The sequence below is a fragment of the Eleginops maclovinus genome, chromosome 7 (assembly GCF_036324505.1).
Source record: "Eleginops maclovinus isolate JMC-PN-2008 ecotype Puerto Natales chromosome 7, JC_Emac_rtc_rv5, whole genome shotgun sequence".
In the NCBI taxonomy this organism is placed as follows: Eukaryota; Metazoa; Chordata; class Actinopteri; order Perciformes; family Eleginopidae; genus Eleginops; species Eleginops maclovinus.
Genome location: NC_086355.1, coordinates 19,771,692 through 19,788,470, shown reverse-complemented (window position 1 = coordinate 19,788,470; position 16,779 = coordinate 19,771,692). Strand labels below are relative to the sequence as shown.

The 16,779-nt window shown below is 37.9% G+C and overlaps 1 protein-coding gene across 4 annotated transcripts in view; it reads left to right on the top strand.

Annotated features, from left to right (window-relative positions):
* The first annotated feature begins 1,429 nt into the window (after window positions 1-1,429).
* The window catches only part of hdac4 (histone deacetylase 4), a 141,688-nt gene continuing 126,338 nt past the window's right edge, over window positions 1,430-16,779 (top strand). For all 4 annotated transcript variants that reach the window (XM_063887550.1, XM_063887549.1, XM_063887548.1 and 1 more), the window contains exons 1-2: window positions 1,430-1,547; window positions 14,649-14,909. In XM_063887550.1, coding sequence (XP_063743620.1) covers window positions 14,888-14,909 — 22 coding nt within the window. In that variant the 5' untranslated portion in view covers window positions 1,430-1,547; window positions 14,649-14,887. The remainder of the gene's footprint in view (window positions 1,548-14,648; window positions 14,910-16,779) is intronic.

The window sequence follows — 16,779 nt, the reverse complement described above, 5'->3', positions numbered from 1 at the left end:
ACCAAGTGTAACAAAAGGAGGTATGACTGACTCAAGCTACACAAGGAGACAAAATATTTGATTTAATCACAAGGAGCACATTTTCTCAATTGGTTTATTAAATGGTAGACCTTTTTTATGCCAAAGTTGCAACAGTTTTGGTTATTTAACATAAGACATTTCTGTGATTTTGTCTCTGTTCTTCTCACTGAGTCTTTTGCTTGTATTGCATAAGCAAAATGTGAACTGATTCTATTTTCCTAACACTGGATTTAATGTAGATGTAATCTCACCAATGGAAGCTTTGCATCCATGTTCCCAGCAATTAATTAACAATATCAAAGATATTTCACCAAGTGGAAGATATCCATGATAAAGCTTTTTTTTTTAATATATATTTTTTGGGGGCTTTTTGCCTTTAATTGGATAGGACAGTGGAGAGTGACATGAAAGTGGGAGAGAGAGTCGGGGTGGGATCTGGAAAGGACCACGGGTCGGGAATCGAACCCGGGTCGCCTGCGTACGGTGCAGGTGCCCCAGCCAGTTGCGCCACGGCCGGGGCCTCCATGATAAAGCTTTTAAAATAATCAGGGTATATCTCCCTTGAGGCTGGTGTCAATATGTTTTGTGCTGTTTGTAACTGAGATCCTATTGATATTTATTGACTTCTGAACATTTAATAAACAAGAGTTAAGTATGTGTGTTCATAAACTTTAACTGTGATATACATGGCCTAAGAGTAAGCTTAGGCCTGCACTTACAATGGTATGACTTGCATGAAGTGTATTTATGAAATATTTCTGCACTTTACTTATTGTTCCGGGTTTGATTCTCTATGTTTTTTTTGCACTTATTGTAAGACGCTGGATAAAAGCAGCAGCCAAATGAAATGTAATGTTATATACTTGTTTATTCATGAATATTAAATTCCAAGTCAGAAGACAGAAGAATAATACATACTTCTTAATCCCACATTGGAAATTTCAGGTTTCACTTTGTGTGTATACAAAAACACACATGCAACAGGACATTTACACCTTAGACTTGAAACACATACTTGCACAACTGTGCTGCTATGTTTCAACTCCCGGAAGCAATAATGTTGCCTTGCTCAAGGACATATTGACAGTCCCCATGAAATAAACTGGGACCATCCGTTGACCATCGTCAAGATGAGCAAAATTACATTAACCACAAACATATTAAACCCCACAATTATAAACCATTTCTTAAGCTCAATTTCACCTAATGCTTTCTAGGAAATAGACAGTCAGTAACATGGTGATAAACACCTGAGAGGCTCATTGCCTGGAAAATAATAGCTTTTATTCATGTAGCCTCAACTCACAGACATCCTCCTAGCTGTCAGTCATCCTGTCCTGCAGGCCCCGCCCCCTACGGAACTACAGGAGGCTGTGGGACACGTGATTGATTCAGTATGGCGGAGCTGCTGGCTCAATGATTTCTACAGTACCGACAGCCCGACGGGTCCTAAAACCCTGCCCTGTGGATGCTCTTGGATACCGGGTGAAAACCTGCCATTTGCACCAAAAGGGTGCTCAATTCAGGTAGTGTTTCTTTTCTGTCTTTGCAAAAACAACTAGCCTTTCCTTTACAGTCGTGTTTTTGGTTGAAGTTGAGAGAGAACTAGAAAGTGTGTTTATGTTGAACGTCTCGAGCTTTTCCTCCTCGTACCCTCACTGAGTTTCTGTTATAGTGCTACACTTTACTTTTGTTCTGCTTTTATCGTGATTTACAGTAACCAGGAGGAAAATATTGTGCAATACCGCCATTGTCGTTTAGTATTAGTAATTTGCAGTGAACTTAAAATACTGTCGACTTTCCGAATTGTGCAACAGTGTTACTCCGCCACTTTACATTGAAGTAGGACTTTTAACTGCACAGTTAAGCTAGCATTATTGTTTCAAACTTGTCTGAAACTGGCTGTCATGTCGGCAACGTTTTAAAAAAAATAAATTAACAGCAGGACACTAATCATTTTTCAAACTCTTCACTTTCCAGTTGAGAGATTTGCACAGGGGCAAACCGTGTCATATTGTTTTCCTTCCAAGTGTGAGGCTAGTGTAAAGAGTTACCAGATGTAGTGGGGAGCTGTGTCACTTAATAGGCTACAGACGTGTGTTTACCAGCAAGGTACATCAGTGCAGTAAAACTTGTCTCATAGTAATATAACATTAGCTCTATTTCAAAACATCCTCTAGCTACACACATTTGTTCACATTTTCTAACACAACCAGACCATTTTTTTAGTGTGTAATTGAGGAGAAGGCAGTGTGTGTAGCCTATGATGGAGGCTTGTGCTGAGGTTGAACCGCCGCTGCCACAGCATTGGGTGTAAACTTGTGTCTGCATGAAGTGTAAACACAGAGGCAGCAGCAGGACGAGGCTGAAGCTAGTTTCCAGTTCACAAATTCAAATTCAGCAAGTTGAATGTAACTTAATGTTAAATGCTTAAACGTTCTGTTTTTTTTTTTTTTTGCGTTGTTGTGTAGGTGTCATGGCTAAAGTCTCAACATACTGCTATAGTTGTAATACCTTTATTTTGTTCACGAAAGTCCAAACAATACAGCCCTTTACTGCTGTTTTCATCCAGTCAACAACATATAGGTGTAGATTAATAATCTTGATTTACATTTGTCAAAACTGGACTTCACAAATAAGCCTTTATTTTGTTTGGAGTTCTGAAAAGTAGTACATTTTCTGTTTGATAAATTAGTTTGAAAAGACCTTACGCATCTCTGGGATAATCTAGTCAGGTTAAAAAAAGTAAACTGCTCTGGTATTTATGGTTCTATAAATCGATGTATTTCATTGATCCAAAATAAGATTTAACACATCTGTAGCTGTGTTTTGTGTCACTTGAGTCTTTTTTTGTTGTTGCCAGAAACACAGCAAATAAAGCATTTGTTGATATAATTACTTGGGTTTCACTATTCAGCTAGTAAGTCTTAAACAATGTAGAAGCGTTAATTTGGATGTTTAATACCCGTTCACAGTAATAAATGATGCAAAAATCTAATATTTTTTCTCTTACATTTCCTCTGAAGTGCTAACCCAGAAGGGCTGTGCCTCTGCTCTGCTAAGACTACTCTAAGCCTTCACTAGTGGAAACTATTCCCTCAGCATTACAAGCTCTGGAGGGCTGCTGTTGCACGCTCGTAAAGTCCAGGCCCCACAGGAACAAGGTCACTGCAGCCTTTAAAAAAAAAAAAAACAGAATTGGCTCAGGGTGCTCCTCTTAAAGGATGACTCTGCTAGAGAGGAACCCTGATTGGAGCAGAGGTAAAACAGGATGTTCTGTGTCCACATTGTGATATTTTATTTTCAGCTGAGCATCTCTTTTTTTGATTACCTCCTATATTTTTACTTCTGGTGATATGACACATTTTAGTGCTTGAGAAAGGAGGGATTTACTGTGATGATTAGTGTGCGAGGGTTCCCTAGACAAAAAGCAATACCATTGGGTTTTGGAATATAGCGGGGAGAAAAAATAACTGTACCAAACAAACCTTTTGGATACTTAAAAGTTTTGTTCAGCTGGATATTATCCACATACTTACAACACTTTTATGAATTTTCTTTCAACCATAAATGTGTAAAATTGCCAGAAGTGTAAACGTAAGGGTAGGCTATATATACATTTCACCACGGTCTCACTGTTAAAGGGGAACCAGCTTAGGACGTTTAGTAGTTTCCTTTAGTAACGTGCTAGCAAACACCATTTTTATGACACATAGAAGCTTAGGACATTCATGACTGAGGTATTTACCAATGTATTTTATTTCGTAGAACAAAAGAATAACACATTAAAATGCGGTTAACTTAAAGATGAGGATACGGGAAGTGGTAAAATGCTAACAAATTTCCCGTTTTATTTGATTATCTCTGGATACGTCTATCTAATCTTAGCTTTAAAAAGGAAATGGTCATGATGATTCTTTCTCTGCCTGTGGTTAAATAGATTGTGATGCAATTCAACCACTATATTTGTTGCGTCTTGAATTACCAGTGTGACTAAAACCTTTTCTTAGGAGTGTCCTACACAAAGACAAAGTATTTAAAGTACTCTGTGGGATGTTTCTTCTCGCAGTTGTCTTGCTCTTACAATGTTGTTATCATTTTGGTTCTATTTTCTGAATAGTGATCACACTATTTAGTATTTATAGAATGTGTAACTAGTGAGTTTTGTACTCCCATATTTATCCCACCACCATCCTATCTACTGATGGTGAAGGGAAGAATATATCTGCTCGGTTTCAGTGGCAGTTAAATATTAGTGCAACATTTTGTCTAAAAAGAAGCACTTCCAGTTTAACTTTAAGGACTAACAGTAACACGTGGCATTTAAATAATATTTAAATTTCACATTTTCAGTTGGAAAAATTTACTAACACAGACATCACACTGAAAAGTACACTACATGGGTTCATGAATCAAAGGTACATGGATTGATTGCAATTTCTCACTAGTGTTAATGCTTTTCATAGTGTGTTTTTTGTCGTAGAAAAACATTTTATGACTTAAACACCTGCAGTGTATATATAAGAAACAGTTGTAATTTCTCGTGTTTGCCCATTTGCGGAACTAGTCGTCTTCTAATCATGACTTTTGGGATTAAGAACTACAGCAGACAAATGCCTGCAGTTTAAAACTGGTTTCACAGCTATACAAAGATTTGGGGGATGGTTTGATTATGCAAAAAGTATTGTATAATTAAATGTAATTGCACATTATTTTGTAATATTCTATAAAGAAAGATAATTTCCATTTACTGCTTTACAGCATCACACCACTTCATGTCCCTCCCATTATAATTCCATTCTGTCACATCTTGTTTTACTTTTACTTACTCATCCACCACAGTCTGAGATACTTTAGACTCAGATCAGCTTTGTAATTAAAGTCGTTTTAGATCAACATCTAAAAAAAATATTGTTCAGACAAATTCAGCCCCATTTAGATGTTGACTTTGCGCTATTACTCCAAGTAATAAAACTAAATAGCACGGCATAAATGGCAAGACCAACCACGGTTAATGTGCAGTAAGAACATTTGATGTTGTAATTAGTTGCCCATGGAATGCCTTTTTAAGAGCATAACATTTAGAAGAATACTCCAAAACAGACCCTTTGTTCTGTCATTTGTCAAGACAGATCAGGAAATGTGTTTGAAACAAAAGTCCCAGCTAGAATCCAACTGCTGAGGTTGCGGTTTCACCACGACAATGGAATCAATTACAGCAGACTGAATTCAAACTGAGCTTCGCCGCTGTTTTCCATCATTGAGGAAACATTTGTTTAACTGCCTTTGCGTGTTTGGCATGCAAAATATATTGTAACAAAAGAAAACAATTAAAAGGGGGTTTCTTTCATCAAGTCTAAATCAGCGTCAATATCATCAAGTTGGAGTAAACTGATTTAAACAATAATGGATTACAATTTTGAAATCTTTAGTGAAGCCACTAACATATTTCTATTTAGAAAGTAATTGTGATAATATGATTTTGGCAAATTTCTGTTCTACTTCTTTGCGTATGATATATGTGATAAAGATTCTTTGCCTTTTTTTAGAACATGATTATTAACAGGTAGCTTGTTTTTATTACTCTTACATTTTAAAGAATAATCGTCCAGAGGGAAGGGTGTGAGCGATTACCCTGCATTTTAAACAATATACAGATTCAAAGATTATTAATCAAATATCATGTATGCGAAATGGACAACTTGATACAATATGTTATCTTTAAGTTGCACCTTTTTATTGTGAAATGTTGAGTTGCTTTATGTGAGTTGATATAAATGTAGCTGATGTGTTAAATGGCCATATGAAATGGTTTCATATTGATCACCCCTGATTCTAATCAAAAGCTTATTGTGGAATACTTGGAAGTGACATGAGGAAATATATTTTTAATTTTGTTCAAATAATCGGTATAATATCATGACGACACTAGTAATATAAACCCCTACTGATAATCTCATGAGCAAACTTTCATGGCCCATACATCCCTATTGTACCAACGTTTTGGAACATTTAATTCTCGTACTTCGCTTGCCTCTAAGTTCACCTCTTGCCTCTAAGTTCACCTCTTGCCTCTAAGTTCACCTCTTGTAATCTCCTTAATAAGCTCATTTAGCTCAGTTCCATTGTGCTTTGTCAGGGCCCAGACCTGACTTCCCAACTTGCTCCCATCGTTCACAAAGCTGGCACTGGCTTCTTGCTTGTTTGTGTATATGTTGTGGATTTTGTCACACTAATGGATACTAATGGGGTATACTAATGCCACTGTTGTACTCCGGAACAAATAAGGTGACAGGACTCTGTAAAGCAAGGACACATTCACCCAAACTGCTTGGCAAGGTCTTCTCTTCCAGCCTGAATGCAATCCAGCATATTATCGCATCTTTGTTCTCAGCACTTGCTCATTTGTTGGTCTACATCTCTATTATACGCAATGTTTCAGATGTCACTTGAGGCAACCAGTCGTTCAACCACAACCTTTTAGCAAACAAACTCTTTGCTGCCATTGTCTAAAAAAGGGGTGCTAAAACTTTTCTCTTTGAAAGGTCAAGTATCAAACACCTATTGTATTTAAAGCAGGGTTTTGTGTAAACCGGGTAACGGGCTTCGTACTTCCATACCAAAATGCAGATTTCCCCGTAAAATGTTAAAGTGATGCCAGAAAACAATATTTCTGTTTGTCAAAAACTGTATAATAACAGAGAGCTTTGTTTTTACTTTGCTCACAATAAATAGGGGATGGATGTCCGGTGGGTCTGCCGGTGGACAAGTGGCAGGCAGCAGGCTTACACTGAAACTGAGAGTTCTGAAGTAGATCTTTTCTTTTACTCTCCTTTTTTCTGTAGTGGAAGTAAAGAAACTCTGGATTTATTTGTTGTTTGAGCTGCAATATATGACTCAGCAGCTTTAAGACATGAAGAAACCATTAGTTGGCGGGGCGGTACTTTTGACTGTAATTAACGTTTGCGCCCTGGTATGATAATACCTATTATTTTGAAATTTGCAATATTGGGATTCATTATTTAAATTAAAATATATCTACATCGGCATGTTTTTTTGGTGGTTAGATATCTTCAGCTCCACAATACTTAATATAAAATGGAGTTTGAACACATATTGAGCCTTTAACAAATACTGTATTGTGCTTAGTGTGATTTGAATATTGCACTAGTCCATATTTTGATAACCTTTTGACCTTGTGCTGCACTTAATATCATACATTAAATTAAATGAATTTAAATGAATAAAACAGCTTGGCTTATTTTGTCCTGCTTTGAGCAGCCCTGATGTGAACCAACCAAATGTTGAAATGGGTAGTTTAACTGAAATTGAATTTTATTAAATGTTTGGATAAATGCAAAACATGAAGACCAGGAACTTTGAAAATGTTACTTCACCTTTTCCCCTTACTGTTGCGCAACTTCATAAAAGAAAGGAAGTTTGTAGGGAGCCAGAGAAGCAATAAAAGTAGACAAGAGGAAGATTCAAAGCAGTGAAAAGGGATGGAAAGCTTTTAATGGGCAACTATACAGAAGCTCTCAGCCTCAACTGATGTGATTTGAGGTTTGATGAATCACCCAATGAGTTCATGGCTGGAAATCATTCTCCCAGATTCAGCCCCTTATACCCTGTTGTGCCCCACAACTTCAATAATAAACCCATTTTTAGCCCCTTTGTTCTCCTGCCTGGACCTTGCCCTGACTTTGAACCCACCGCAGCCCCCGATCGGGGTAAGCGAGTGTTAAAGGGGTTGGGAGTTTGGAAAGGCATCCTTGTTTGTGGACATGTTGTGGATGTGACGTTAATAGTTACTAATTGAGTCTATTAATGACACGGCAGTGTTGTGTATGAACTTGGTGACAGGATCCTGTGGTGCACAGGCACACTCAACCAGCAGGACTGTGCAAATTGTCCCACCACCCGACCCCCTGCTTACCCAATCATCACATACAAACAGGCAATGATCTGCTATGTTACCCCCACACCTCTGCCAATTTATTGTTAATATAAAATGCAAGTCATTATTCTTTTAATTGATAACATAAATATATTTATTTTATCTTTCTATTGCAGATTGAAACATTCTCTATTTTATTTATTTAAAATTAGTATTCTTAAAAAAAAAAAAATCTTTTATTTGTTTCCTTCTTACGTGGAGCAACAAATCCCAATTGTATCTGCCGGGATAAAGTACAGAAGCAGAACAAATGATTGTAAAAATCTAAATTGTCCTTTTGCATTTTGAGCATACAAAATTCTGTCACATCCAGAAAAAGAATGCCTCTTCAAATTTAGAGACAAAATAGGAAAACATAGCGCTTCTCAATAACTTCTCAAGCCAGAATGTAATATTTATTTTAGATTGAGGTGGATAATTAATAATATGAATGGGGGTGGCTGCGAAAAAGTCTGAGACATGGGTTAAAAAGTGAGAGTGACATTGAAACACCGTTAGTTCTGAAGAAGGGGAAGTGGGCTTTTGTCTTTCACAGTACTTGGCAAACTGGATGGAAAGATGCTACTTCCTGCTTTTTATTCCACTGCAAAAAGTTTGGCCTTTTTGTTGCCACGGTAACAACACATGCATGTTCAGTCGTTCACTGACATCAACAGGCGTGTCAGTGCGTGTAGGACCTCTGTTTCCTTTTTATTAGGTAGCTGTAGTGCTCACATTTAGAGAAACCGAAGGCACAAAGGTGACGTCTCACTTCATGCAGAACATATTTCCACATTGGTCCTTTTAACACGACTCCAGTTATAAATGAAGTGACTGAAGGTTAAGATTCCTCAGCTCACATTTATATAACAACAGACAGAGCCGCTTCCAAGTGCGTCATCATCGTGTGCCATCGTATTTTATGCCAACAACTTTAATCCCCAACCCCTCAGTTCTCTCCAGGTCTTACAGGAATGCTCAGACACACACACTCGCACACACTCACAGGAAACATGGCACACTCCAGCATTTTTTCCCCTAACCTAAAACTTTAAACATATCTTTGAAAGTTTAGGCTGTCCGGGTTCTAGACAGCCAAAAGTTCACTTTACTCCACATGGTCGTTTGATACATGTGCCCTTGTGTCAGAAATGAGATTAACAAAGCTGCAGACATAAGCTGTTCAATGGAAGCTGTTGGATGTTATTGGTGTGAGGGAAAGTTTTCCAGCTGCAGCTACAGTCCACATGTGGAAGCTAGCACATGATACAAGTGCTGAAGCTTTGCTCAAGACCGTGAAGGGTTCATAAAACAAATGTCCGTCTTTATCTTTATTTGTTTTCCTAAATCATCATCTTTGTATGCACAATCCAGGACATATGAATCAGTCTGGTGTAAGGTTGTTTTGACAAGATAAGAATTTGAATACAAATGTTGTATTTATGGGAATATCAATCAAACTGGTGTTGTTTTTTCCTTTCAAGAATTACTTGCCAACTTTTGCTAACCATTCAAGGAAAACACATTTTCAGGAAGTTTCCCCATTATGTATTTTTTTACATTTAGCTAAAACTTAAAAAAGAGAACATGAACCAGATGTAATCCGCCCTAATTTCATTCAGCTTTGAGTGTTAAGTGATAGTTTTTTACCCATCCGGGCCTCCTAAAAATGCCTTTCCCATATAAAGAAACCACTTTGTCAATTACGCTTCCAAGGGAAAATCTGTTTTTCTATGTTTGTTTTTATCACAGATGCGTTTCTATGTATAGTCCACAGAAGCCTGCTCAGAGAGAAGTATGGGGTGTATGGATAAGTTAAACAAAAACAGGGCTTTCACCCAGGAGATAGGTATTCATGTCCCTTCTGAAACCAGGTCAATGTTAGATTACTTGACTGTAAATACAACAACACAACAAGTCTGTCTCCTATATATGGAGCTATATCAGGGTCATAAGTTTTAATCTTTCAAAAAAATACAATTTATTTGAAAGTTCAAGTTTGTATCCTGAACTTTGAAAAATACAATGATGTATTCAAACTAAAAATACGTATTTAAAAAATGTGTTTTAGGTTGAATATTATTTTGATTCAGTTGAGCTATTTTTTATATATATATATTTTTCATATTTTACTCCTTGAGGCCTTTTTCAGTTGCAGATTGTATGTTTTCAGATTCAAAACAATTCTATTTCAGTTTCAAATCTCGTTTTTTCAGGTTTCAGATCGTTTTTCGCTTTCGAACTTGTGGCACTGATGTTGCTTGGGGGGCGGGGCTTACTGACGCTGGTATCAGTTTTGTTTACCACCAGTCACAGCAGTAATGTGTAGAGAAAGTGTTGAGTTATATTTCTCGCGCTACCTAACATCAGCATGCTTGGTCTTGAAATGTTCGTAAGAATCCATAGTTGTAGAATATCTATTGTTTTCCTTGCAATATGTTGAGTAGTTGTATAATCCAGCGCAAACAAAACAGATACATAAGAAAAAAAGCGAAGTGAAAAAAATTTCCGGCGGAAATCTGGGTATTACGGTTCTATTTCCATTATCACAGAGCTCGCTGACGCTTTCATCGTGTTCAGCACCAACAGAAACAGACACATTTTCGCTGAAATCACTCTCACTAGTACTGCTAACCATGGTTGCAACACCGGTACAGTTACACTCGTGATGTCACGCAAAAGTCGTCTGCCACTTCCGGTACAGGCAGACTGTTTTGAGAAGGTCCTCACCGGCTGATAAAATCGTTTTTTCTTGTCAATTATACTGCTTGTACGTTCTCCCCAAAAATACAAGAATTTCCCCAAATGATCAAGTAATATACACTGAACTGCTATCCCCATTAAGTAAAAAAACAAAACGTTTCAGTAGGTCTTTAAAATGCAAAACAATCATCCCAAAAAAGTTCTCTATTACAAAATCAATTTCAGAACACTTTATTTACGTGGGAAATTTGGTTTTCGTGAAAGTTGCTCCATTTTAGAATAATAAAAAAATATGCTTGATTTAAGAATATGCAATAAAAAGATAAAATAAAATAAAACCTTGTATTAAAACATATATGTTTAAAAGAAAACATAAATATAAATGTTTTTTTTATATAGACATAGAAAGTTAAAGTAAAAATGTGCATATTGTACTACACTTATACCATCTGTATGTTATCATTTTAACAGTCTTACAGTCAAAATAAGATATTACTGCTCAATAAGGGACATTACATAACATGTCACTTATTAGACGCTTCACGCAATCCCCACAGGAGCAAATTGGGGGAAAGTGTTGCCCAAGGACACAACGACACGCTGACTGCAGTGAGGATTGAACTAGTGCTCCCCTGATCCGAAGATCCCTGCACTAAACCACTGAACAACGGCCTCCTATATCGGCACCATATTTGGAAGATTCATTTTTGCATTTTTGCACATCTCAAGTGACGGTTATCAAACAAGTTTGACCCCTCTCTCCTCACAAACAAACCTCATTGTCTTTATTCGAGTGAGAGTACAGCCCAGGAGTGATGATAGCAGAGAGTCTGGGGCTTACAGGTGGATGCTGCTGTTACACAACCATCCTCCATCTGTGTCCAGGCTGTCATCGCTTCGTAACTTGAAAAACGATCCCCCTTGTGCCGCTCCGTGCACGCACTCCTCGTCTTGTCCCCATTCAGCCAACAGCTGATTGATGCGATGTCCTGCGGTCACAAACATGAACACGCAGCAGAGAGTGTTGTGTTACCGCCAATTGGAAATCACTTTGTCTTCTCTCCCCCTCTCACATGCTTCTCCTACTTACCCACATTTACTCTCATGTCACCTTTGTCACACTGACTTCTGAAGGAAGACGGGTTCAGTTTGACAGTTTGGTTAAGATCTCAATATTTTATTGCTGTCCTGTCTGCATTGACAGGCAAGATTTTCCTTTCCTCCAGGTTCTAGTCGATTTTTCTTTTTTAACATGTTAATATAGCTCACTTTGAAGATACTTGCCAATTTTGTAAGTTTGCCCACTTACAAAGAAATTATTGGTCTGTATTTGTTATGGTTTATTTTAACAGTGAGAGAATCCAGAAATGTACATCATATAAAAAATATTATTTGTGGAGATACCCTTGTTGGAGGTCACCTACAATTACATTTTAAAGTTAAATTAACCGTTTAACAGATAAAGATTTGACTTCTCAACTATGTTTACAAAGACAAATCTGTCACATGTCAATCCTTTGAATGCAGTCGCTGCTGCTTATACCCCTCCATCTGAATTATTCAGAGTCAATTAGAGCTGAGAGGCTGAAGCTGTCTTCGCAGCACAAGTGCATTTTCAATGATTAATTTCTAGAGCTACGCAAGGGGTCTCTTAATTGTTGTTTACTGCTCGCTGCACAACCACATGTTATTTTATGCCGTCGTGATTACTCCCGGCAGCGCTCGGAGTGCTTGGGAAATGAAGTCCATTAACGTGTCCTGAGAGCTGTTTTCCTGTCAAGCGCCATTTAACATTTCCAGGTTCAGAATCTGTGCTGCAGGAGAACCATAAATCTCATCCAATCTTAAGTGTCAGTAGGTGGAATAAGATGCAGGTGGTGTGTTCTATGGTACCCAGCAGTAATATACCTGCAGTATTGTTTAGAGATTAATTTTTAATATGATTACTGCTCGATTAGAAAAGGGAAATCATACGGAATACAAATTAGAGCATTTGACAGCTGACTAGTGCCACAAACTGCAGATTGATAGTGTCAGAAAGGTGTGGTTTTGCTTCTAGTTTGTTTATTTCTGAGATCAAAGGCCTGAGGTTGCTGATGACATTGTCTGACAAGCTGTAAAAACACAATTGAAACTTTTACTCATTTAGTTGCTCCATTTTAGAACAAAATGAAACAGTTATATTTATGTATGGTTCATTTATTTATTACCACAACAAGTTAAAGTAAAATGCCCCCCCAAAAATGAAATGCAAATATTGATATAAACATAACACATTATATGTAACATGTATATTACAATATATAAAGTGGTGTATTGGCATTGATAAGGAAGTGCCTATGCTTTAACCGCTGTTTATAATGCTTACTTTATTTGCTGGATTTTTCTACCCAGCAGTAATAATACCTGCAATATGGTTCAGATATTAATTTCAATAGGATCTAAGAAGAACATACATTTAAAAACGGCATCTGAAAGCTGACCAGTGTCAGAAAAGGATAACTTTTTTCTTAAAGTTTGTTTGTTTTTGGCAAACAGACTGGGTGAGAGAACTAAAGGCCAGAGGTTACTGCTGACATTGTATGACAAGCTGTAAAAGCACATTTGAACTCTCATGATGGACGACTCTTTTGACAAAAAAAGGCGGCTGGATCTGAGAATAGCACACCTCGAGGCAACAGTTCATGCCTTAGCAACGTTTTTTTGAGTACCCCCCCCCCCCCATTCGTGAAAGTATTATTTGCATGTTTGAATTCTGAAGTGCAGCGTAACAGGAACACACCGATGTTTGTTTGCTGCTGCTTTTGCACTTTTTCTTCTCCATTGAAACTGTCAGGGCAACACTGGAGCTCATTTTATACTACAATATAAACATTCCAAATATCTTAAGTGTCTGTACAGCTGCGGAACAAATTAAGAGATCATTTCAGCATTATCATTTTCTCTTGTTTTATTATTTATAGAAATGTGTTTGAGTTAAATGATTTCTTTTTTTTGTATTCTATTCTATAAACTTACAATTTTTCTCAGTGTTGGAATTCAACAGACACTGGAATGGCTGTAGAGATAAAGATATAAGAAACATTTGGAGTGGTCTCTTAAGTTTTTTCCAGAGCTGTATATATAAATAACTAGTCATTTAAAAAAAAAAATCAAGTAGCCTTAGCTCTAATGATGCCTAAACTGGTCCTCTGTTGAATGTGCCAATAACTTCAGCATTTTATTAAGCCATACATTGCTATTTTCCATTGAACTCATGCGTTTGACAGTAATTCAGTTCAACAGCTTTAACGTGGCAGTGACAGCCAAGAGATTGTGTGTTTTTATATTTGAGATAGTGCTAAAATAGGAAAACATGCACTTTATTGTGGCCCCTGTGTATTTCTAGTGACTGATTGCAGCTCTTGTTTGTGTTCAGCTCTGTTGACACCTGTCAGAAGTGACAGAGGTGAGTTTTGGCATTTGCTGGGTAGGATTCAATAGCCAGAGGCTTCCCTGTGTGTGTTTACACTCCTTGCAGTTTTGATTGCATAACACGCACGCCAGACAGTATGAAAAGTTTTCTTCTGCTATCGTCTCTGAGGTAAATGTAAGCCTTCAGAAAGCCTCTGTTTGCATTCTATTCTCAGGGAAGAGCCTTTTATTAATACTCTGACTTGCACAGCTGACCATGCAAGCTGTTGAGGTCTAGAATTTGTGACTTAGATTAAAACTCTAAGTTTATTCAACTGTGTTTGGTGCCATGCCACAATTAGTTCCTCATGAACAATAGTGTGACATCACTCACTGTACAATACAGTTAATTTACTTCCAACAGCTGGAAATGGGATATGTCAATCTAATTGTCATACACCTACACAGCACTGCACACACAGTGAAACCATTGGGCAGCCACCAGGGATAAATGAAGTATTCTGATGATTTCAAATGATATATATGCTTCTATCTGGAGTTTCCCATGCATATAAAAACATGTTTTTTGTTGCAGCTTTCACAGCCTGACTGGAAGGAATCCTGCCACAACACACCGCTGAGCTCGCCACCTGTGGTTCGGTGGGATGAAGAATTAAGAGACAACCGCTCTCTGTCCCCCCTTGGCCTGGTACCACCACCATCTTGGCTGAGAAACACATGGTGGTCACTGCAGCCTCCACGGAGGTGCACTGACACCCTCACCGCTCACCTCTCCTCACCTGTCAAGTCTGCCCGGCAACAGCAACCGCAGCAATGAGCTCTCACAGCCAATCAGGTAAGATGTGAGAAATTAAATGGTAGAATTTCACAAGTGGAACTCTTGTGCTGTTCTCTGCATGTGTAGTGACTTTGACATTGAGAAGCCTTCTGTTATTGGAATAAGAAAAGTTAGGTTTGGAAATAGGAATTATGATTATGAACATGGAATTACGTAATACGTTTATACATACGCTCTATTGTTTTGAAGACTTTTTTAGTTTTTTGCATTTTAAGAAACAAACTAAAATAATAAAAAATATCTAAATACTGGATATTAAAAAAAGATAACACAATGACTGATTATGTTAATATCAGTTAGTAGGATTTAGTTGGCTGGCAACTGTTAAATTATCACACACAAAAATATTGTCCTAATTATTACTGACAGTTTTATTTACTTCTTCACTTGCATACCTTTTTTTATTTTCTAGTTATTTACTTTATCATATTTTAACTTGTTTTATAAATCCTATTACACAGTAGGTTTCTCTTTGCATGCTCAAACATGGATTCCCTGGTGTGCTTGACCTCGTCCCATGAAAAAAATTCCCCTTTTTTCTTAAATCACAACCGTGGTTCTTCCTCTTCCTGAACTGCAGACCAAAGTGGATAAAAGGCCAATTGTGTCCTTCCTTTACCCATCATGCTTTGGCTGTCCTTGTTCGAATTCATCGCAATGACGTCACATCCATTGATTAATTGTTGTGCTGCTGTTTGTCCTGTGTGTCACAATGTGGGTTGTTGGCATCAGCCTCTTTTCTTTGGAGCTGTGAGTAGAGACACGCTGATGTCCTAGCCAAAATCGTTTGCGTCAGAATGGATGTTTCAGGACTGTTTTTTTCTTCAATACATTATGTAAGCGGAACATTGGAGCGGGACAGTATTTCCTTTTTCTTATTTTCCAACTTCTGAAATAACTTCCAAGCTTTACAACGTTTTTTAAATAATGTGCAGTGTAGGATTATAACTTTACTGTCGTCAGATTTGAGGCATGCAATTTTAATTTCCTTGGTATTTTATAGGACGTCATCTGACTTGCTTGTGCGTCTGTGGCCAAGAATCCACTTATGGATGGCTTTAAACAATCAGTTGAATCCACAGCGTGATTATAGCATTTGGACTGTTTCAATAAGGGAGAGTTTTTTTTTTTAACTCATTCACATATTATGGATAAATATAATCACCCTCTTTGAAAACTGATTTCTTATGATAAATAATAAAGCCAAACTTTCCATTCCCAACTGAAACACCAAAATAGGTGAAGCTTAGTTCTGTTGAAATGTCGTCCTAAGCCAAAACATTCCGACTGCCAGACTTTTCCCCACCTCGAGAAGCTCTGAAATTAAGAATGAAGCTTTCACTCTTCAATTTCAGCTCCTGTTAGCAGTTAATTTTCCCCTTGTCGCCCTCCTGTCTGTGCAGTATTGCTAAGCCCTTTTCCATATATGACAGATCATCATTTCCCATTATCCAAACCACCATTTTGGAGCACTGAAGGGGCCTTTTTGTCTGACTTAAACTTGGGTGGCAAAGGCTGGCATGTTGACATGCTACTTGGCATTTTGGAGCCCAGTTTATGGCCTTGGAGCCTGAGCTAGAACACACACACAGACAAACTCTCTCATCCCAACAAGACCCTCCCCTCGGCTCTCCAGAGGCACTAATCGGTGGCAGGTCCTGGCTGAGGAGGGGGGATCTTGCGTCAATAAATCGTCATGCAGAGCGACTCCCCTGCCTGGAACACAAACAGAGAGAGGGGCCGTCTGCTGCTGGAGGCCTCTACAGCTTGTTAAACCCGTCTGAGGCCTGTACAGTCCGACCAGAGAGAAAGCTGGGGTTAGAAGGGTTGGCATGGTTTACTGGTCCTAGTTGGTATTTTACTCCTT